This window comes from Dipodomys merriami, unplaced genomic scaffold (genome assembly GCF_024711535.1).
Source record: "Dipodomys merriami isolate MVZ:Mamm:240054 unplaced genomic scaffold, mDipMer1.0.p SCAF_6, whole genome shotgun sequence".
Classification (NCBI taxonomy): Eukaryota; Metazoa; Chordata; class Mammalia; order Rodentia; family Heteromyidae; genus Dipodomys; species Dipodomys merriami.
In genome coordinates, this window is record NW_027206179.1 from 10335129 (window position 1) to 10358367 (window position 23239).

The window sequence follows — 23239 nt, forward strand, 5'->3', positions numbered from 1 at the left end:
AGACTTTCCTGCCCGGGCTGGCTTTGAACCATGATCCTCAGATCTGAGTCTCCTGAGTAGCTAGGATGACAGGCGTGAGCCCCCAGCACCCAGCTGCATCCTCCTATTTTTTTAATGCTGGGATTAATCGAGCCCCAGACCCGCACTCGAGCCCTGAGCCACACCCCAACTTCCATCTCTGGGCAGTTTTTGTTTCTTGTTTTCGGATGTCTGCTTCCCATTGAACGGCGCTGACGCTTCTTCATCTCTCATGAATGGCCACAGGCAAAGGCATCATTAAGCCGCGCTGGCCGGGGCCGGCGGGTGACTGGACTGGTGGCCACATTGTGTTTTCAGCCAGCGGGCGCCAGGCAGGCTGCCTTTCATCTCTGAACCTGCTTGTTTTTCAGGAAAGCCGGGTTTCTGTCCAGAGCCCTGTGGCTTTTTACTATTGACTCAGCTTAAACGCTGGCCTCCAGGAGACCCCGACGGCCGCGCTGTGGACTGGAGGGGCAGAGCAGGGCAGGGACCAGGCCTCAGTTGCTCACCTTCCTCCTGCCGAGACCTCCTGCCTTTGCTGTCCTTACTGCCCCAGTGCGGGGCAGGGCTGGAGCCATTACATGGCTGTGCAGCCTGGGGCTGGCATCTGGGGCTGCCACGGGACCCCCTCTTTTTGTTGTTGGTCTTGGGGCTTGAACCATGGGCCTGAGCATTGTCCCTGAGCCCCTCAACACAAGGCTAGCGCTCTGTCACTTGAGCCACAGCACCACTTCTGAGTTTCTGGTGGTTCATTGGAGATAAGGGTCTCACAGACTTTTCTGCCCAGTCTGGCTTTGAACTGTGATCCTCAGATCTCAGCCTCCTGAGTAGCTAAGATTACAGGCATGAACCACTGACGCCCAGCAACAGGACCTCTTTTATAAAGGAGCAAAAGTGAGAACACAGCATCTAGCCTGGCCCTGTGCAGCCCAGACCTGGGGTCCCAGGAGTCAGCGGTCAAAGGCTGGATGGTCACCCCCGTGAGCCTGTGCAAAGGTCCTGTGGCAGGTAGAGCCTGCAGTGTTGAAGGAGCAGCAAGAAGGCCTGGAGGAGAGGGAGCGGGGCTGGAGGCGGGTGAGAGATGGGGTCTTGTAAGGGAAATTACTCAAATGGTCAGGGCTGGAAGGAGGTAGATGGAAATGCTGCGCCTTCCTCTGGGCCTGCCAGCCACCCCTACTTCCCACACGCCCTAGCACTTCCTCCACCTGGGCGGTGGCTTCCTGGAGAACACCCCCCCTGCACCCAGCCCCCACTCTCCACGGCGCAGCCCAGGTCCTAGAGGGGACACAGTGTCATGGGGCAGGGCTGGTGACACCTCCCCCTCCACCCCTCCTCCCGCCTCCCCAAAGCCCAGCTTGCAGTTTCTGCTTCCTCTGAATTCCAGCTCCTTCCCACTTCCTCTCAGTCCCCACCCCCCTCCTCCAGCAGCCACCCTGCTGGGGGTGTGGCTCCAGTTCAGTGCTCCCAGCCTCAGTTTCCCCATTCAGTGGGGAGAGGCAGGCCTGGCTGAAGTCTGTGGTGCAGAGGAAGAGCGATGTCAATCCATCAACAAACCTTCACGGGCTTGGACCCAGCCAGAAGGAACTGGGATGGGGGCTGCAGGCCCCTGTTGGGGCGCAGGGGGGGGGGACTGCGGATTTTGAGAGCAGGGTGACAGGCAGGGGAAGGTAAGGGGCGGCTTTGCTAGGAACCAACCAGGGTCTTCTAGAATCGTCTTCTGGCCTGGGTTCATTTTACAGGTAGAGAACCTGAGGCTCAGAAAAGCAGGTGAGTCTGGCGCCGGTGGCTCCCGCCTGTCATCCCAGCTACTCAGGAGGCTGAGATCTGTGGTTCACGGTTCAGAGCCAGCCCGGGCAGGAAAGTCTGTGAGATTCTTATCTCCAATGAGCCACTCAGAAAACAGGAAGTGGCGCTGTGGCTCAAGCGGTAGAGCAATCACCTGGAGCTGAAGAGCTCAGGGACAGCGCCAGGCCCAGAGTTCAAGCCCCATGACTGACGAAAAGAGAACAGCAGGTGAGGGTGGCGATGAGGTTTGCCAGGTGTCGGGTGACCTGCCCTGGCCCATCAGGTCCCCCAGAGGCTGGGACAGCTGGTGTTGGGGACACCAAGACACAGGGTGCCCATTGGCTGGACAGTGGCCCCGGACTCCTCAACAAGGTCCAGAACTGCGCATGCCCCACTCCCGGGCTCACCCAGGAATCATTTGTGAGGATGCCAGGGCAGACGCCCTCAGCTTCCAGCACCTTCCACCACCTGGGGGGCCTGAGGGCACACCCCAGCTCAGGGCTGTCCCTGTGATGCAGGGGACCCTGGAGCAGCCCAGCCTGTCCTAGGAAGGGGTGACCCAGGTGGGCTGAGCTCCACACTTGGGGTCCAGCAGCATCTCATGGGGGGACGCACAGGGTCGGACCCCAGCTCAGCCCGGCTCTCCATGCCCACCTTCACGTCTCCGTGCCCCATGCCAGCACCCGGGAGGGAAGCTGGCGCCCATCTTCTGCCTTGGGACAGCCCAGGGACCATGACAGACACCCCCCCCCGGGTAGGGATTGGGGCTCTGGGGTCCACGCAGCAGGCCCTCCCCGGCACCCTGGGCCACCGCCATCCCCAGCCTGCGTCCTCCCTGAAGCTACGGCGGCCATGGATGGTTTCTCTGTACCCCGGACAGTGGTGACTCGGGCCTGGACCCCACATGGCCCCCGGCCCCTTCCACATGCCCGTTGGGTGGACGTGTGCTGTGGCAGACGCCGGGGCGGGGGGGGGGGTCAGGGCAGGGTGGCTGCAGGCTTCTCCCTGGGGAAGGCCCGGAGTGGACACGGTTCTCCCCCTCCCTCCATGGCTCCCGTCATTCCCCACGGCAGTGCAACCCGCCCTGACCGGGCAGCGTCCCACAGGAAGCCCGGGCTACTCACCGTCCCCTCCTTGGTCCGTGATGGCCGGAGGGGTGGGGCAGAGGTCCAGGCCCCCGGGGCAGGACCGTGCCAGTCCTGGCTGGGTGGCACTTGGGCCTCTCCACGCACCTGTGACCCGAGGACTTTCTAGATCAAACAGGGCCAAACCTGCCTCGGATGAGGGGAGGGAGGATGGACCCCCAGTGTGGCTCACCCTGAAAACTCTCTTCTCTCTCCCAGGTCTGGCTCAGAAGAAGACGGCCCTGACTGAGGTGAGCCCGGGGCGGAGGGCTGGGGTCCCACGCAGACTGGAGAAGCTGGGCGAGGGAGAGAGGCGTCCTAGCTGCCCCGGGCTGCTGCTGTGTGTCCTCAGACCGCTCGCTGTACCTCTCTGGGCCCACATTTTAGAATGTGGTCAGGTGGGGTGAACATCCCATCTGTCCTGCCAGCCTGAGTTGGGATGGGGGAGGCTGGGGACCACCCTGTGTCCCCACACGCACCCCACAGGGACCACAGCCCTGACAGGCCAAGCTGCTGGGGACAGCCACCCATCCCGGGCCCTACCCGAGCCTCCCGTGTCCACAGAGCCGGGAGGACTGCATCCGCCGGGCCAGGACAGATCTATGGATGGGGAGGCAGGAAGTGGGACCCCAAGATGCCAGGACAGGAGGCCTACATGAGACAAGCACGCCCCCTGGTGGCCGCTGCTAAGAACGCCCTGAGCCGGGCACTGAGGCCCCAGTGGTGGGGGGCGGCTGGACGCCCCCATCCCCGAGCCTCTGCTGTCCATCAGCCTGGTGATGGCCGCTGGGACACGTCCACAACGCCGCCCTCCCGGGGCGCAGTGACTCAGCCCCTTTCCTGGGGCCTTCCAGACTTGCTCCCGCCCCTTCCCTGACCTGACGCTTCCCGCTTCCTTGTCCCCAGGCCCCGTCGGTGACTGGACAGCCGGGCCCTGGCCATGGGAAGAAGCTGGGCCACCGAGGCGTGGACGCGTCCGGCGAGACCACCTACAAAAAGGTCCCTCGCCCGCCCTGAGTCGCCATGTGGGTGGGGCGGGGCCCCTGAGGGTCTCAGCTGAGTCCCCCGGGACAGCAATCGGGGTCACGTGGCACGTTCCCAAATGTGGGACCGTGAGAGCTGGATGATCCCAAGAAATGAGAGAATGGGAACAGGCCTGGGAGGGATGGCTCCTGCCACTGGGGACAGAGGGTGACTCCCCGAAAGTGCTCAGGGAGCTAGAGTGCCCGAGCTCTGACGATCGCGTAGAGAGCCGGTGGGAGGGCCGGCATCGTGCCGGCACCCAGCTACTCCGGAGATGGGGCAGCAGATTCATGGTTTGAGGCCAGCCCCCACCCCCCCCACCCCCACCCCGCAAAAAAAAAAAAAAAAAAAACAACTTCATAAGACCTCATTTTAGCCAACAAGCCGGGCATGGTAGTACCCACCTGTGATCTCAGCTACTAAGGGAAGCATAAACAGGAGAAGTGTGATCTGAGGCTAGCTCTGAACCAAACAACTCAAGATAGACACTGTCAGAGAAAGAACTGGCCAGGGGCAAGTGGCTCACACCTCTGATCCTAGCTACTCAGGAGGCAGAGATCTGAGGAGCACAGTTTGAAGCCAGCCCAGACAAGAAAGACTGTTAGGATTTTATCTCCAATGAACCACCAGAAAACCAGAAGTGGAGCTGTGGCTCAAAGTGGTAGAGCACTAGCCTTGAGTGAAAAGCTCAGGGATAACACCCAGGTCCTGAGTTCAAGCCCCACAACCAAGATATAGAAAAAAAAAAAAACAAGCTTCTCAAGCAGTAGGGGTGTGGCTCAAGTAGGAGATCTCCTTCCGAGCAAGTACAGGGACCTGGGTTTGCCCATCCCCCTCAAAAAATAAAAGGGAACTGGAGTGTATGGGAACAGAAATTAAAGTAATTGAGGGGTCACTCTGAATTGTGGCTCTCTATAAAGCAAGCCCAAGTAGTGGGAACCAAGATGTGGGAACCTTCTAGAATGTAGCCAGAAACCAGGCTCTGGGGCTAAAAGAAAAAAAAATGTCAGGCCAGCCAGGGAACCGGCGCTCACGCCTGTCATTCCAGCTACTCAGGAGGCTGAGATCTGAGGATCACAGTAAAAAGCCAGCCCAGGCAGGGAAGTCCGTGAGATTCTTATCTCCAATAAAACACCAGAAAACCAGAAGTGGCTGTGGCTCAGGTGGTCGAGCACTTGCCTTGAGCTGAAGAGCTGAGGGACAGCGCCCAGGCCGAGTTCAAGCCCCATGACTGACAAAAAAAAGAAAGGCCCTTGCGCTGCAGTGTGGCCAAGAGCACAGCCTCCCATCCCCTGCGGACACCCCTTCCCTGCAGCCCATAGCGGGTGGTCACCGGCTTCCGGCAGGGCTCAGCAGAAACAGGGGCCCGGTGACAGCAGGGGCACACAGGCCCAGGGAATTGATGCCATTGGTTCTTCCTCCCCTCCCCACCCCCTGCAGACAACCTCCTCCACCCTGAAGGGTGCCATCCAGCTGGGCATCGGCTACACCGTGGGCAACCTGAGCTCCAAGCCTGAACGTGATGTGCTCATGCAGGACTTCTACGTGGTGGAGAGTATCTTCTTCCCCAGGTAGGGCCGGGCCCACCCTTGGCCCATGACACCTTGCTCTTCACTGGAGACCCTGCAGCCTCCCCTGAGCAGGCGGGGAGTGGGGGGGGAGCAATCTTTTTTTTTTTCCTCTCACATAAAAAGAATCAGCCAGAGCCTGGAGCTGAGTAACTTACGCCTATCATCCTGGCGTATTCGGGAGGCTAAGATCCAAAGGATCCCAGTTTGAGGCTAGCTCAGGCAGAAAAGTCTATGAGACTCTTTATCTCCAAGTGAGCAGCAAAAAGCCCAGCTGGAGGCATGGTTCAAATGATAAAGTACCAGCAGAACAAGCGAGCTGAGCAAACTTGACACCTCAAGTAAAAAGCCAGAGAGAGAGAGAGAGAGAGAACAATCTGACCCAGTAGAGAGAGAGAGAGAACAATCTGACCCAGTAAGGCACGTACCTGCAATCACAGCTACTCAAGGCTGATCTGGGGAAAATGTTTGCAAGATCTTATATCACTCAGTAAAAAGGTAGACAAGGTAACACATATTTGTCATGCCAGCTACAAAAGAAGAGTAAGTAGAATTGTTGTCTGGGCTGGTCGGGGAAGAAAAGGAGAAGCCTATATGAAAATTTTACTAAAGCAGAAAGAGTTGGAGGTGTGACTTAACTGGTAGAGCACCTACCTAGGTAGTATGACACCTTGAGTTCAAACTCAAGTACCACCTAAATAAATAACTGCAAGTGTGAATGTGTACACCTGTAATCCCAGCTACTTGAGAGCAGAGGTAGAAGGATCAAGATTTGAGGCTATTGAGAGCATTGTTGAGCTACTGAGATAAGTAATCTTCATACCACTCTAAATCTGGATGTGAGATAATAAAATGCCTTTATGATTAAAAAAAAAAAGATTTGAGCTTAGTTTAAGCCAAGTTGGAACTAGACTTAAACTTAAAAGCAAGCATGGTATGGTAGCATACTCCTATAGTCCCAGCAGAGGAAAGATCATGGTCTCAAGATGGGCCCTGGCAAAGTTAGCAGAATACCCTATCAGGGACAAAAACAACAACAACAACCAAAAAAAAAAGTCTAGGGGCCTGTGGCTCATGCCTGTAATCTTAGCTATTCAGGAGGTGTGGATCTGAATATTGTGGTTTGAAGCCAGCCTGGGCAATAAAAAGTTCCTGTGAGACTCTTATCTCCACTTAGCCACTCAAAAACTGGAAGTGGCACTGTGGCTCAAGTGTTAGAGTGCTAGCCTTAGCACAAGGAGTGCCTAGGCCCTGAGTTCAAGCCCCACAACCAACAACAACAACAAGGACTGGGACTATTGCATAGATAAATAACTAGGAAATCCATGGCTAGTCAGCTGACTTTATGATGTTGGGGTTCCCAGGTCAACTTGTTGCTCAGTTCTTCCATTCTAATAAGAGACTTGTGTAACCAGAGGTCTCTGGTGGGAGCCCAAGCTCCTGCCATCACATCTGCATTCCCACAGGGAAGAAAGGCATAACCAGGAAATAATATGCATCATTTCCAGTCTGCCTGCATGTCATTGGCTGAGTGGAGTTGCATGACCATGCCTAGCTGCAAGAGCAGTGGGAGCGGTCATCTCACTCTGGGCCATGTGTGGTGGGTTCCACGGCTAATAAGAGACAGGACAGAGTGGTCACTGGGATACAGCCCAGGGCCGGCCACAGGGCCTTTGTGTGGCTGGGTATTGGGACATATGGGAGAGGTGCCCCTAAAACCCACTGCTCCTCACAGACATCCCCCCCTGCGTCCTCCTCCGCAGTGAAGGCAGCAACCTCACCCCTGCCCACCACTTCCAGGACTTCCGGTTCAAGACTTATGCCCCTGTCGCTTTCCGCTACTTCCGGGAGCTCTTTGGGATCCGGCCGGATGATTACTTGGTAAGCTGTCACCCCATGAGTGACTGAGGACAGCACCAGGTGTGAACTCTCGATGGAGGGCTGGGATTTAAAGGCAGGGAGCAAGAGAAAGAGGGGAAGGGACGCCACAACCAGGAAATCACACAGTTTCTGTACCGCTCCAAGCTCATTGGCTGAGCACAGTCACATGACCAAACCTAGCTGCAAGAGAAGCTGGGTAAAGGTATGTCCCCCATGACCTTAGCTTCACCGAGGGATTTCATTGTCATTGTGATATTTCCACATGGGAATATACTTCGGATTCATTCCTGGTTCATATTTGGTTTTTGGTTTGGCTTTTTTGTTTGTTTTTTGCAGTACTAGGGTTAGAACTCAGGACCTCATTCTTTTTTTTTTTTTTTTGTCGGTGGTGGGGCTTGAACTCTGGGCCTGGACGCCGTCCCTCAGCTCTTCAGCTCACAGCAAGTGCTCTACTGCTTGAGCCACAGCGCCACTTCAGGTTTCTGGTGATTAATTGGAGATAAGAGTCTCATGGGCTTTCCTGCCCGGGCTGGCCTTGAACTGCGATCCTCAGATCTCAGCCTCCTGAGTAGCTAGGATTGCAGGTCTGAGCCACCGGCCCCCAACTGGCTCTGCCTCTTAAAATGTGCCGCCCGGGGAGGAGCCAAGCCTTCTACACATGAGCTTTTGTGCATTACCCCTCCTGAGGGTGCTGCTGCTCCAGCCTCTGTCTCCCAATTCCAGTGTCTCGAGTCTCCCCAGGGTTCCTGCGAAGGCCGCCGGGCAGTGAGAGGGGCTAAGGCGCACCCGGGGTTTGAGGTAGAAGCCAAGTCATGTGATTGCTGAGGTGTCGTGGTCTCGCTTAGAGCAGTAGAAAAATGGGTCCCAGGTCTTCCTTTCCATGAGCCACGCTTTGGGAGGGGAGGGATGGAGCTGGGCATGGGCCTCTGTCTCCTGTGGATGTTTGTGGCTCGTGGCTGTGGGCGGAGAAAGGACAGACATATGGCCAGGCCTGGCAATGACTACAGCTTGGACTCCTCAGCCACCACGGCTGTGAGGAGGATAGAGTGACACCCACATGTCAGTAGAGAGAAAACGGGGAAGAGACGCGGGGAGTGAGGGCCAGGGCTGGGGTCCATGGAGACGCTGTGCAGGTGGGGGCTGCACGTTAGACACGCAGCCCTCCTCTCTCCGCCGTCATTGGTAGATCAGCCCTCCTCTCTCCGCCGTCATTGGTAGATCAGCCCTCCTCTCTCTGCTGTCATTGGTAGATCAGCCCTCCTCTCTCCGCCGTCATTGGTAGATCAGCCCTCCTCTCTCCGCCGTCATTGGTAGATCAGCCCTCCTCTCTCCGCTGTATTGGTAGATCAGCCCTCCTCTCTCCGCTGTATTGGTAGATCAGCCCTCCTCTCTCCGCTGTATTGGTAGATCAGCCCTCCTCTCTCCGCTGTCATTGGTAGATCAGCCCTCCTCTCTCTGCTGTCATTGGTAGATCAGCCCTCCTCTCTCCGCCGTCATTGGTAGATCAGCCCTCCTCTCTCCGCCGTCATTGGTAGATCAGCCCTCCTCTCTCTGCTGTCATTGGTAGATCAGCCCTCCTCTCTCCGCCGTCATTGGTAGATCAGCCCTCCTCTCTCCGCCGTCATTGGTAGATCAGCCCTCCTCTCTCCGCTGTATTGGTAGATCAGCCCTCCTCTCTCCGCTGTATTGGTAGATCAGCCCTCCTCTCTCCGCTGTATTGGTAGATCAGCCCTCCTCTCTCCGCTGTCATTGGTAGATCAGCCCTCCTCTCTCTGCTGTCATTGGTAGATCAGCCCTCCTCTCTCCGCCGTCATTGGTAGATCAGCCCTCCTCTCTCTGCCGTCATTGGTAGATCAGCCCTCCTCTCTCCGCCGTCATTGGTAGATCAGCCCTCCTCTCTCCGCTGTATTGGTAGATCAGCCCTCCTCTCTCCGCCGTCATTGGTAGATCAGCCCTCCTCTCTCCGCTGTATTGGTAGATCAGCCCTCCTCTCTCCGCTGTATTGGTAGATCAGCCCTCCTCTCTCTGCCGTCATTGGTAGATCAGCCCTCCTCTCTCCGCCGTCATTGGTAGATCAGCCCTCCTCTCTCCGCTGTATTGGTAGATCAGCCCTCCTCTCTCCGCCGTCATTGGTAGATCAGCCCTCCTCTCTCCACTGTCATTGGTAGATAACCTCTATCCTGAAAGTCCCCTCGTGGCCCAGCATGGCTCCTGGGGCTCCAGCTGTCACGTCAAGGTTTCAGGTGGGAAGTAGATGGGAAGGAGAGAGGGCAGAAAAGCTCTCTGAAACTCACCAGGTGTCGGTTACTGGCAGAGAGAGAAGGCCCCCTGGGGAATGCACCCAGCAGGTCAGCACCCAGGTCCTCCCTATGTGATCTGGGTCAAGTTCCTGCCCCTCCCTTACTTAGCCTCCATTTCTGGGCCTCTCACCACCCCGCCCCTGCCTTCCAGTACTCTCTGTGCAATGAGCCACTGATTGAACTGTCCAATCCGGGTGCCAGCGGCTCGCTGTTCTACGTCACCAGCGACGACGAGTTCATCATCAAGACGGTCATGCACAAGGAGGCCGAGTTCCTGCAGAAGCTACTGCCCGGCTACTACATGGTGCGTGGGGGGCCGGGGGTGGCCGAAGGGGTCCCTGTGGGGGAGGCGTGGGGAGGCGTGAGGCTCTGGCCCCAGACTGCCTGCCTGGCTCATGCAAACAGGGCCCACCTGGCCCTAGGTAGCCACCTCCAGAAGGGGCGGTGGCCTGTGGCCAGGCCTGCCTGATGCCCCCGTCTCTCTAGCGTCCCAGAAATTGTGGGCCATGTCTGTCTGAGCTACCCGTGCACATGGCCAGTGGTGGTATTTTGGCTCTGTGGGACAAGCCTGGTAGACCAGAACCGGCCCTCTGAAAGAAATCTGGGGTGCCGGGGTGGGGCAGGATGGATTCAGCCCTCCTTCTGATGTCTCTCTGTCTCTCCCTTCTCTCCCTTCCCCCATCCTCCTCCCCCGGCTGGCAGAACCTGAACCAGAACCCACGCACGCTGCTGCCCAAGTTCTACGGGCTGTACTGCGTGCAGTCAGGCGGCAAGAACATCCGAGTGGTGGTCATGAACAACGTGCTGCCACGCGTGGTCAAGATGCACCTCAAGTTCGACCTCAAGGGCTCCACGTACAAGCGGCGGGCCAGCAAGAAGGAGAAGGAGAAGAGCATGCCTACCTACAAGGACCTGGACTTCATGCAGGACATGCCCGAGGGGCTGTTGCTGGACGCTGACACCTTCAGCGCCCTGGTCAAGACCCTGCAGCGAGACTGCCTGGTGAGGCCCCGCCCACCGCCAGGCCCTGCCCGTGGCCAGCCTTGATCATGCCCAGCACCAGTCACACCTGCCCACCAAGCCCCACCCGTGATCAGACCAAGCCATCCCTCAGCATCATGCCCACAGTCAAGCTCCGCCCATCAAGCCACGCCCACCACCCATGTGCTCCATGGCCCCCACTCCCAGAGCCTGTTCTCTTGTAAGGGGAGTAATTCTATATTCCAGCTCCTGATGGCCATGCAATCTCAGCCAGCCCGCACACTGCACCCCTAGTTCTTCCCCAGCCATGATGCTCTAGGCTAGAGGTGGGACCTGCACTTCAGGGAGTCTCAACAGCCCAGATGTAGGCATTCATCCCCAAACAACACAGAAAACGGGCTGGGACACGGCTCTGGGGGTAGAACCCCCACCTAGCCAGCACAAGGCCCAAGTTCAAGCTCCAGTATTGAAAAAAAAGTGGGGGTGGGGGCAGGGGAGAACCAAGCCCTGTGGCTCATACCTGGCTACTCGAGAGGCTGGTGCGGGGAGGATGGAGACTTAGCGGCAGCCTGGAAACAGGGAGACACCCCATCTCCCCCCGTGCCAATACACTGGGCATGGTGGAGTGCACCTGTCATTCCAGCTACACTGGAAGGCGTAGGTAGAGGTCTCAGTGTGGCAGCGTTAGACCCGCCTGAAAAGTAACCACAAGTAACTAAAGCTGAAGTTGAGAGCTTGTCTCAAGAGGTGGAGCGGCTGCCTAGCAAGTGTGAGATGGAACTCAGACTTCAGTACATGCACAGGCATCTTGACTTGGGCTTTAAGGCAAGAAGTCTGCCTCACTGGACGATCTGAGCCCTAAGGTGTCAGCAGGGATGAGGAGGTTGACTCTGCACAGAGACGTCTGTCCATCAGACCCGTAGTTCCTGGTACTCTGGACTCCAAAGAGGATGACTTGTGAAGGGAGACATAGCTCTGTGAAGCTCAGCAAGAATCTTTTTTTTTTTTTTTTTTTTTTTTTTTGTCGTGGGGCTTGAACTCTGGGCCTGGGCGCTGTCCCTCAGCTCTTCAGCTCAAGGAGAGTGCTCTATCACTTGAGCTACAGTGCCACCTCCGGTTTTCTGGTGGTTTATTGAAGATAGGAGTCTCACGGTCTCTCCTGCCCGGGCTGGCTTTGAACTGAGATCCTCAGATCTCAGCCTCCTGAGGAGCTAGGATTACAGGTGTGAGCCACCAGCGCCTGGCTCATCAAGATTCTTGAGCCAACGTTTAAGCTAGGAAAGGAGGCAGACCCGGCCCAAAATTGAGGCAGAGATGCCAGGCCTGGTCCTGCTTCTGAGCGTCCACTGCCTGGGCGGGCCTGAGGGCCGAGTGAGTGCTTAGCAAAGCCCCAAAGCAATAAGATTGCCCCCACCTTCTTCCCTAGCCAATCAGGAGCAGAACCTGTGTCTGCAGTCTCCTGTGCTTTCCAGAACTTGACAGGTATCCCCAGAAAACCCCCAGCCATGCCAGGGGTGACCTGCCCTCCTCATCCCTGAGCCTGGGTGGCCACAGTCCTGGTCTTCCTGGAATATAGCCTGTGGAGGACTGGCCCCAGTTTTTGGCGCCTGCTGTAACTGGACCCTCTGGTCCCTTGGGATGGTGACAGGACCCCTGTGGCTCGGGGGTGGGGGGGAGGGGGTAGGAGGGGGCCTGGGGGTCCCTCAGATGTGACACGCAGCACATCGTGATCTGGGGTCTCCCCCACCAGGTGCTGGAAAGCTTCAAGATCATGGACTACAGCCTGTTGCTTGGCGTCCACAACATTGACCAGCAAGAGCGAGAGCGGCAAGCGGAGGGCGCCCAGAGCACCTCGGATGAGAAGCGGCCCGTGGGCCAGAAGGCGCTCTACTCCACCGCCATGGAGTCCATCCAGGGCGGGGCTGCGCGGGGGGAAGCCATCGAGACGGATGACACGTAGGTGGGGTGGGGGAGAGCCACCCACCTCCCACCCTGCCCTCCCCCGGGGCACCAGCTCATCCCTGAGTTGGGAGAGGAAGCTGGCAGCCATGCCTGGTCCAGGGCCCCTCCACACCCTGAGTCCTCACTCGTGACCCAGAGCATCGGCCTCCCAGGCCGTGGCACGGCTGCCATGAGCCATACCATTTCAGGCCCACGTAGTGCGGTCTCGGGGGTTCATGGGTGTGTGGATGGAATCCTTCCTGCCAAGGCAGGGCTGTGAGGGTCCACGGGGTGGCAGCAGGGAGGAATGGGCCCTGGGAAATCCATGGCCACCAGGACACGGAGCAGCTGCCTTGGTATCCATATATCCTTCTGGGGTCACTTTGGTAATCCTGAACCTCCCCCCACTCCATGTCAGGAGACCCCTCAGTGTGACAGCCACATGTCCCCAGACCCTATAGAACATCCCCTAGGGAACAGATGGATGAGTGCCCTGGTCAGTTTGCAGTTTGCCAGGCCAGTGACCAGCTCGAGCCTCTGCCTGATTTCTTCTTCTTTTATTTATTTATTTATTTTTTGTCTGTCATGGTGCTAGAACTCTGGGCCTGGGTGCTGTCCCTCAGCTCTTCAGCTCAAGGCGAGCACTCTACCACTTGAGCCACAGCACCATGTCTGGTTTTCTGAGTGGTTTATTGATAATAAGAGTCTCATGGAGTTTCTTGGTTTCTTGCCGGGGCTGGCTGTGAACTGCGATCCTCTGATCTCAGCCTCCTGAGTAGCTAGGATTACAGGCGTGAGCTAGTGGCGCCCAGCATTTTTTTTTCTGTCGGTCGTGGGGTCTGAACTCTGGGTCTGGGCACTGTCCCTCAGCTCTTCAGCTCAAGGCAAGCGCTCTACCACTTGAGCCACAGCGCCACTTCTGTTTTTTTCTGCTTATGTGGTGCTGAGGAATCGAACCCAGGACCTCAGGCATGCAAGGCAAGCACTCTGCCACTGAGCCACCTTCCCAGCTCTGCCTGCTTTCTTGCCCTACTCAACATGTGCCCTGACCCTGGAGGAGGGTGGCACCCCCTCAAGTCTCTAACTATAAGTGGGAGTAGTTGTGACGGTACAGAGATTGGAAACACAGTCCGGCCCCATAGAACTAGATACTGGCTTGTAGGCCACCAGTCAGCAGAGGACAGAGGAGGAGCCAGCCATGTCCCCAAGCGGGGTGAGGGATGGCACGTGCAGATGCCAGCGCAACACACCTGTCCCAGACTGTCCTGGCATGTGCTAGGTCTGTGCGGGCCCAGCCAGGTGCAGGTGAGCACAGGGAGCCTGGTGTGTAGAGAGCCCAGCCTGCTGAGTGTGGCGGGTCCCTGGCTCAGGACTGAAGTGGCCTTGGGACTGCTGCTGCATCATCGAGTGTCACTAAACATGCTAGGCTGGGGTGCATGCGCACATTGTACTGAGTAACATAGTTCATGCCCCAGATGCCCCGAGACCCGACGACACCTTCCTGGCCATGCAGGAAGGGGTGTGCGTGTGTGTGCGCGTGCATGTGCATGCACGTGTGAGTGGGCATGGAACCGTATGCATGCATAAGTGTGCCTGTGGGGGCATGGATGTGTGTGGGGGAATGAGGATGTGCATGCGCGCAGCTACATGTGTATGTGCAACGGTGTGTAAGCCCGTGTGTGCAGCTATGGAAGCTGTGTATGCATGAATATCCATTGACACATGCCAGGTGTTGAGTATGTGTGCGTATATAATATATAGATAGCTGTGGAGGTGTGTGCAAATAATGCATGGGTGTGTGCATGTATGTGCAGATACGGAGGTATATGCATGTGTGCAGGCATAGATGTGTGTTCGTGTGTGCAAGTATGGAAGTGTGTGTGTGTGCAGGCATGGCCGTATGTGTGCATGTGTGCGAGCATGGAAGCGTGTGCATGCGTGTACAGGCGTGGAAGCATGTACATGCGTGAGTAGCTCTGGGTGCATGCACGTCTACAGCATGGTGAGCAGGTGTGCGCCCCCAAGTCTTACAGCCAGGACCCTCACCAGCCTCCTCTAGTCTCCAGCTGAGCCGCAGCAAAGCCTGAGAAACAGTCGCTCGCTCCCTCGCCCGCCCGCCGGCCCGGCCCGGCCCAGAGACCTAGGTTCCCGGTGCCTGGAACCCACTCCACCTGACACCTTGGGAGCAGGTGGAGTGTTGGCCCCAGAGCCTCCTCGACCCTGACTGCTGCGACTTTGCCCGTCCCACCTCCTGCCCAGTCCATTGCTGACTCCGCCCTGCTGTTCTCTCCACAGAATGGGAGGGATCCCCGCCGTGAACGGGCGTGGGGAGCGGCTGCTGCTGCACATCGGCATCATCGACATCTTGCAGTCTTACAGGTGTGGCCGGCCGGGCCCGCCCTCCCGACGTAGCCCCGCCCCTCCCGCCCTGACGTAGCCCCGCCCTCCCAGTGTAGCTCCACCCTCTTCCCCCACCCTGGCGTAGCCCCGCCCTCCCAGCGTAGCTCCACCCTCTTCCCCCACCCTGGCGTAGCCCCGCCTTCCCAAGGTAGCCCCCCACTCTTCCTCACCCTGGTGCGGCCCCGCCCTCCCAACGTGGCCCTGCCCCCCTCCCCCCTGCCCTCCTGGTCTGGCTCCCCCCTGACATAGCCACACCTTCTTGGCCTGGTCCCGCCCTCCTGGCCTGGCATCACTTCAATGTGGCCCCGCCCCTGACATAGTCCGACACACCCCCGCCCTGGTCTGGCCCCAAGCCTTCCAAGCCACCACCTGCTCACCTCCTAATCTAGGGTCTAGCCCAAGGTTGCCATGCGCGCCCAGTGCTGACCCGCCTAGGTCCTTCTCTCCACAGGTTCATCAAGAAGCTGGAGCACACATGGAAGGCCCTGGTCCACGACGGGGTGAGTGGCCTTCCTTCACGGTTCTGCCCATCAGTCCACACTTGTTGTGATTGCTGGGCCCTTCCATGGCACCTTCCTGGGTCACCCAGCCCAACAGTGACAGCCCTGTCTGCCTGTTCGGGCCGGGAAGCCACGGAGGCCCCACAGGGGTCCAGTCCAGGGTGAGGCTACACTGGCTTCCTGGAGCTGGGGACCCCACATTGTGTAGGGAGCATTCCTTAGGACAGCTGAGCCAGGACGTCAGAACTGCCCAGAAATATGCAGTGTCCCCGTCTTTCTCAGCTCTGACCCCCTTTGCCACACATACCCCCATGAGCATGCCCACATGACTACTATTTTTTAATTTTTATTTACTTTTTTGTTGTTGTTGTTGGTCATGGGGCCTGAACTCTGGGCCTGGGCTCTGTCCCTCAGCTCTTCAGCTCAAGGTTCACTACTCTACCACTTGAGCCACAGCGCCACTTCTGGTTTTTTCTGCTTATGTGGTACTGAGGAATCGAACCCAGGGCCTGATGCATGCAAGGCAAACGCTCTACCACTGAGCCACCTTCCCATCTCCTTATTTACTTCTTTCTATGCTGGTACTGGGGCTTGAACTAAAGGCTTAGGAACTGTCCCAGTTTTACTCAAGTCTGGTACTCTACCACTTGAGCCACATTTCCACTTCTGGCTTTTGGATGGTTCATTGGAAATGAGATTGGAACTGGACAACCAACTCAAGTTTTGATGGAGGCCATAAGCCATGTAGAGTCTCTGCTAGGCAGATGCTTTCCTCACCATCCTTGTTTTTCCCTGATAATGACTGAACTTCTAAGGACTGCCTCTGTTAGACTCCACACCCTGAACAATGTTGGGGGACACAGGACTGGGGAGCTCCTGGTCTGGGTGGAGGCCAGGGATGCTGCTCAGCCAAGGCAAAGCAGCAGAGGCTAAAGAGAGGAAACGGTGCAGCCATGTGTTAATAAAACTTTATTTACAAAGCAGACAACCAAGCTTGGCCCACTGGGTTTGGGAGTCTTTCTCAGGTTTCCTGTGTGTTTACTCTCCATTCACACAGTTCAAAAAGTTAAAAGTGCATGGGGCTGGGAAGGTGGCTCAGTGGTAGAGTGCTTGCCTTGCATGCCTGAGGCCCTGGGTTCGATTCCTCAGCACCACATAAGCAAAAAGAAAAAAGCCGGAAGTGGCACTGTGGCTCAAGTGGTAGAGTGCTAGCCTTGAGCTGAAGAGCTGAGGGACAGCGCCCAGGCCCAGAGTTCAGTCCCCACAACCGGACCCAAAAAAAAAAAAAAGTTCAAAGTGCAAATGGCTTTTTTTTTTTTGGGTCCAGTTGTGAGCCTGAACTCTGGGCCTGGGTGCTGTCCCTCAGCTCTTCAGCTCAAGGCTAGCGCTCTCTCTACCACTTGAGCCACAGTGCCACTTCTGGCTTTTTTCTTTTTGCTTATGTGGTGCTGAGGAATCGAACCCAGGGCTTCAGGCATGCAAGGCAAGCACTCTACCACTGAGCCACCTTCCCAGCCCTGCAAATGGCTTTATCTGGAGGAGGAAATCGGCCTCCTGCTTCATTCTTGGGCACAGGGCTCTGTGAACCCTCTCCCTACTCCTTGGGTCCCAGAGACCCCCCTGAAAGCTAGGGAGCATTTACACAGAATGGGGCTTCCCACACCCCCAGCCTGGGCTCAACATGCTCCCTCCACCCCCCGCCATTCCCACCCACCACCTCTCTTCCAGGACACGGTCTCCGTCCACCGCCCCAGCTTCTACGCTGAGCGATTTTTCAAGTTCATGAGTAACACGGTCTTTCGAAAGAATTCCTGTAAGTCCCCAGCGCCTGGGGGTGAGGGAAGGACTAGGAGCAGGAGGAAAGTAGTGGGGGTGGGGCTGAGATGGATGGAGGACAGTGGACCCCAGGGAGCATGGGCTGGGACAGTGCAGGGCTGTCAGCAGTCAGTCACAGGCACCAGCCGCGCCTGCAGTTCCTGGAGACGCCTCGAGGGGGCAGGTCCCGAAAGGAGCCTGCCAGGGCGCCCCCCACACACACACACACACCCCGCAGCCCGTGGCAGAGCTGGGCTTTCCTTCTTCCCCAGTCTGGGACAAATCAGTCAGGAGCACAGCCCACCCCCACCCCTGGTCCCCCTCGTGGATGCAGCCCAGCCGCGTGCAGAGGCCGAGCGGGACCCGTAGGACCCTGCTTTGGGGAGGCTGGAGGAGGGTCACGACCTCTGAGCACCGATCTCACGTCCTCCCTCCACAGCCCTCAAGTCCTCCCCTTCTAAGAAGGGGCGCGGCGCCTTGCTGGCTGTGAAGCCCCTGGGGCCCACGGCCGCCTTCTCGGCCAGCCAGATCCCCAGCGAGCGGGAGGAGGCCCAGTACGACCTTCGAGGGGCCCGCAGCTACCCCACGCTGGAAGACGAAGGTGATGGGCTCCTCCAGGGTGGGATTGCGGGAGCCATGGAGGTGACTAAGTGCAGAAACCAACAGGTCACCGGAGGGGTGCCAGGATGTCGCGGAGGGTGCACTCCGTGGGGCTAGGCCTGCTGTCCTGGAAGGATTCCATGCAGTGGGGGGCTGGGGCATCTCAGGTAGCGTACAGAGCCTGTGCAAAGGCTCTGGGGCAGGACCCAGCCTGTTATGAGGGAGGGGAGAGCCAGGCACTGGTGGCTCACACCTGTAATCCTAGCTACTCAGGAGGCTGAAATATGAGGATCGCAGTTCAAAGCCAGCCCAGGCAGGAAAGTCTGTGAGACTCTTATGTCCAAATAACCACCAGAAAACCAGAAGTGGCACTGTGGTTCAAGTGGTAGGGTGCACACCTTGAGCTGAAGAACTGAAGGACAGTGCCAGGCCCAGAGTTTAAGCTCCACAAGCGACCAAAACAGAAAGAGAGAGAGAGAGAGAGAGAGAGAAAGAGAGGGTGGGGGGGAGGGGGAAAGGGGGATGAGAGCAGGAAGGGGAAGGGCAGCCCAGAAGCTTAAGGTGTTTGGGGTCTGATAGAGCAGTGGGAAGCCACAAAAAGATTATAAGCAAGCAGGAAAACTCAATCATAGTTGCCTTCTTTTGTTGTTGGTTGTGGGGCTTGAACTCTGGGCCTGGGCGCTGTCCCTCAGCTCTTCAGCTCAAGGCAAGTGCTCGACCACTTGAGCCACAGCACGACTTCTGGTTTTCTGGTGGTTTGTTGGAGATAAGTCTCGTGGATTTTCCTGCCTGGGCTGGCTTTGAACCTCGATCCTCAGATCTCAGCCTCCTGAGTAGCTAGGATGACAGGCGGGAGCCACCGGCACGGGGCAGTCATACTTGCCTTTTGAAGGCCGGGCGCAGAGGCTGGTGCTGGGTGGCAGGTTCAGGAGGACAGCTGGGAGTGCATCAGGGGGAGGATCCACCATATGGGCCGAGTGTCCACGCGCCCACTCCACCCACAGGCCGGCCAGACCTCCTGCCCTGCACCCCGCCTTCTTTTGAGGAAGCCACCACCGCCTCCATCGCCACCACTCTGTCATCCACCTCCCTCTCCATTCCAGAGCGGTCGCCATCTGAGACGTCAGAGCAGCCGCGGTACAGGTGAGCCAGGATGGGGTGGGGGGGTGGGGAAAGAGGGCAGGGGAGGGGGCACAGAGCAGGTGGAGTGCTGGAGCGGCAGCTGCAGTGGGTGACAGGGAAGCTAGTGGGCAGAGCTGCAAGGCTGGTGGGAGGTGTGGCTGCAGTGAGTGGGCGGGGCACCTGCACTGGGTGGGCGGGGCATCCAGTCTTCCTGGGCAGGACCTTGTGTGGGCGGGGCTTCGAAGCCCTGTGGGAGCTGTAGCCAGTGGGCTGGCTGCACAGACAGCAGCTGTCCTCGCCTGGCTCTAACGAGGACACCGGCCTTACGTCCACCCCATTTGGGGCTGGGAAGGTGGCTCAGTGGTAGAGCGCTTGCCTTGCATGCATGAGGCCCTGGGTTCGATTCCTCAACACCACATAAGCAAAAAGAAAAAAGCCGGGAGTGGTGTTATGGCTCAAGTGGTAGAGCGCTAGCCTTGAGCTGAAGAGCTGAGGGACAGCGCCCAGGCCCAGAGTTCAGGCCCCACGACCAGACCCCCCCCCAAAAAAACCCCAAAAACCACATCCACCCCATTTACCATCTCCAGGCGACGCACACAGTCCTCAGGACAGGATGGCCGGTAAGTCCCAGCCCCTCCCCTCATCCCTGACTACTTGGCCTTAGCCAGCAGAGCTGCGCTCTTGATTGCTGCAATCCCAGCCCAGCTTCTAGAATGTTCTAGCCCACCCCAGAAGGGAGGGCAAGATACATGATGCCCGAGCCTGTGGGGCTGCCATCCACCCATCCCCCTAAATATGAAGCTCCAGAGGGACCCAGGGTGGGGGCGGGTCTGGCCCCATGGCAGCCCTCATGCCGGCATGACTGCCAGATGCCTGGGTGAGGGGGGGGTGTTAAGCTGCACCCGCACCAGGCAGGGGGAACTGAGGCTCTCGGCTTGCACCCCTGCAGGCCCCAGGAGGAGCCGCGTGCAGACGAGGATCTGCAGCAGATCACTGTGCAGGTGGAGCTCGCATGCAATGTGGAGATCGTGGTCCCCAAGGAGGAGGACGCGGGGTGAGTGCAGCCCCTACCGCGGCTGTGGTGGGGGATGGCGCTGGGAAAAGCCACCAGTGTCCAGCGCTGGGCACCAAAATGGCCCTTTCTTCCCAGCTTACAGGTATTCAGTGGCTTAGCTTCCACAGATGTGATTTCGCTTCTAATATAACTTGGGTGCCAGGCAGTGGTCTGCAGCCGTCTTGAGTTCTGCTGCTCCAGGACACTCTGGACGGGGTCAGGCCAGGGGACATGTGGCTGGCCTGTCTAGGAACTCCTGGCATGGAGCAGAGGAGGCCCCTCCAGGGGCCCAGAACATTCCACAGAGAACTACCACTCCATGTAGACATGCCAAAGAGACCCTGGTCTGTGGGTTATTTAAGGATTTAAACACTGAACACAGCCCATAAAAGTTTTCTCATAGCCGGGCGCTGGTGGCTCACGCCTGTAATCCTAGCTACTCAGGAGGCTGAGATCTGAGGATCGCGGTTCAAAGCCAGCCCGGGCAGGAGAGACCGTGAGACTCCTATCTCCAATAAACCACCAGAAAACCGGAAGTGGCGCTGTAGCTCAAGTGGTAGAGTGCTCGCCTTGAGCTGAAGAGCTGAGGGACAGCTCCCAGGCCCAGAGTTCAAGCCCCACGACCGACAAAAAAAAAAAAAAAAAAAAAAGTTTTCTCATAGCGTGGTGCTGGTGGCTCATGCCTGCCATCCTAGCTACTCAGGAGGCTGAGATCTGAGGATCATGGTTCAAAGCCAGCCCAGACAGAACGTCCATGAGACTCTTATCTCCAATGAAACTACCAGAAAAACAGAAGTGTGCTGTGACTCAAGTAGTAGAGCGCTCACCTTGAGCTGAAGAGCTCATGGAGAGCGCCCAGGCCCAGAGTTCAAGCCCCATGACCAACCAAAAAAAAAAAGTTTTCCCTTTTAAACCCTTTCCTGGAAATGGAGCCCAGGGCCTTGTGCTCACCATTGAGCCACACTCCCAGCCTCTGGGTTTTTGACACATGGTGTTGCTATACAGTCTAGGCTAGTCCTGCTTCTACCTCCTGCATACTGGGATGACAGCATGAGCCCCACACATAGATCATGTGTTGGAGTTTGGGGTTTTTTTTGGGGGGGGGAGTTGTCCGGTCGTGGGGCCTGAACTCTGGGCCTGGGCGCTGTCCCTCAGCTCTTCAGCTCAAGGCTAACGCTCTACCACTTGAGCCACAGCACCACTTCTGGCTTTTTTCTTTTTGCTTATGTGATGCTGAGGAATCGAACCCAGGACCTCAGGCACGCAAGGCAAGCGCTCTACCACTGAGCCACCTTCCCAGCCCTGGGGATTTTTTTTTTTAAGATTTTTGTTAGCATCCAGTGGTTGTACAGGGGTCTCAGTGAAATGTCCACAGGTGTGTACAACGTAACCACTGAGCTCAGCCCTCACTTCCCTAACCCTAACTTATTTATTCAGACAGTATTTTGCTTGAAGTAAGGCCCTGAGCTAGTGTTCTACCACTGGAGCCACACCTCCATTTTCTGCCTTTTGGTGGGTAAGTGGAGGTAAGAGTCTCAGGGACTTTCCTGCCAGACCTGACTTCAGACCTCAATCCTCAGATCTCAACCTTCTGAGAAGCTGGGATTACAGGCGTGAGCCACCATGTCCAGCTCGTGATTGAGTTTGTCTCACAGACGTTAGCAAGCACTCTTGGCATTGATTGCTCCACAGTGCCACGGCATTTGACACAGGCAGGTTTGCTGCTATCCATGTCTTACCTTTTACTAAATATGGCTTTTTTTTTTTTTTTGTCCATCCTGGGGCTTGAACTCAGGGCCTGGGTGCTGTCCCTGAGCATTTTCACTCAAGGCAAGTGCTCTACCCACTTTGCGCCCCGGCACCACTTCCGGTTTTCTGGTGTAATTGGAGATAAGAGTCTCATGGACTTTCCTGCCTAGGCTGGCTTTGAATCTCAGATCTCAGCCTCCTGAATTGTTAGTGTTACAGGCATGAGCCACCGGCGCCCAGCTTAAATCTGGCTGTGTCATTGTTTTTTGTCAAAAAAATATCACAAACGCTAAGCCTAACGGGGGAGCCAGTCCCCATCCTCACCATTCACCAGACAAATTGTATGCATTCACACTTAATCACTGGCCCTACTTAAGAACACACCTTTGTCTGCTCCTGAGCCTCAGTTTCCCCCTCTGTCCCTAGGGCTAATCCACAAAGGAAGGCTCAGAGGCCTGAGCCGGGCCCTGGCCTGAGTACACCGTGAAAGGGCAAAAGCAGGCTGACCCCCTGGGGGAATCCTATATTGCCCCACTTTGTAGACAAGGAAACTGAGGCTCCAGAAGGCTGGCTCTTCTGGCACAGGGCTAGGTCGCTCACTCCTGCTGCACGTGTTCTGTGCCAAGGCCACCATGGCTTGGTCATAACCCGTGCACCACGGCACAGACCACAGGGAGCAGCATTGGGGGGCGCCCACTGTCCTTGCGGCTGCATGGAGTAGTTGGGGGCAGGGGGAGGTGAAGAAAGCTCACGGCCTGTCCCCAGCCCCCTGGGGGTTTGTCGCAGTGGGACCGAGGGGGCACAGGGAGGATCCGGGCAGGAGGTTGGGAAGATGGGAGCTGTCGGGAACCTCCCGGGAGCCCAGTGTGCCTGCCCCGTGTCCTCAGCGTGGAGGCTGCCCCGGCCGGAGCATCTGCCGTCACTGTGGACGTGGACACGGCCAGCCAGGCTTCGGAGCCCGCCAGCCAGGCCTCCGACGAGGAGGACGCGCCCGCCACCGACATCTACTTTGTAAGTTCCCCAGTGCCAGGCGTGTGCAGTGTCCATGTGCCCCCCACGCCCCTCCCCACAGCCCCCACGTGCCGCGTGGGCACCCGACGGGCGCCGTGGCCCCTTGCACACGCACCCTTCCACACTCGTGGCTCCTACCCCACGCCCCCTCTCTGGCCTCGGCCACGCCACCCCACTTCACACTCTCACGGGGAGACCCTGGCTCAGGCCAAGGGCCTGGGTACCCTCGGCCGTGTGGAATGAGAACGTTCTCCAAGGGTGGGCAAGGGTCGGGGGGAGACCACACAGCTGCCAACGCTGGAGGCCGGGTCAGCCTGGCCTTGGGTGCCAGTGGACACCCCTCCTTCCCCCACCCGGGGCTCACCCC

The 23239-nt window shown here is 57.6% G+C and overlaps 1 protein-coding gene across 6 annotated transcripts in view; it reads left to right on the forward strand.

The window, feature by feature from the left end:
• Window positions 1-23239, forward strand: part of Pip5k1c (phosphatidylinositol-4-phosphate 5-kinase type 1 gamma) — a 44765-nt gene that overhangs the window by 15463 nt on the left and 6063 nt on the right. For all 6 annotated transcript variants that reach the window (XM_070002450.1, XM_070002454.1, XM_070002456.1 and 3 more), the window contains exons 2-16: window positions 3147-3178; window positions 3834-3926; window positions 5391-5521; window positions 7282-7399; window positions 9851-10003; window positions 10402-10701; window positions 12431-12636; window positions 14917-15000; window positions 15473-15521; window positions 17250-17334; window positions 17776-17937; window positions 18941-19079; window positions 19646-19678; window positions 20008-20112; window positions 22749-22872. In XM_070002450.1, coding sequence (XP_069858551.1) covers window positions 3147-3178; window positions 3834-3926; window positions 5391-5521; window positions 7282-7399; window positions 9851-10003; window positions 10402-10701; window positions 12431-12636; window positions 14917-15000; window positions 15473-15521; window positions 17250-17334; window positions 17776-17937; window positions 18941-19079; window positions 19646-19678; window positions 20008-20112; window positions 22749-22872 — 1814 coding nt within the window. The remainder of the gene's footprint in view (window positions 1-3146; window positions 3179-3833; window positions 3927-5390; window positions 5522-7281; window positions 7400-9850; window positions 10004-10401; window positions 10702-12430; window positions 12637-14916; window positions 15001-15472; window positions 15522-17249; window positions 17335-17775; window positions 17938-18940; window positions 19080-19645; window positions 19679-20007; window positions 20113-22748; window positions 22873-23239) is intronic.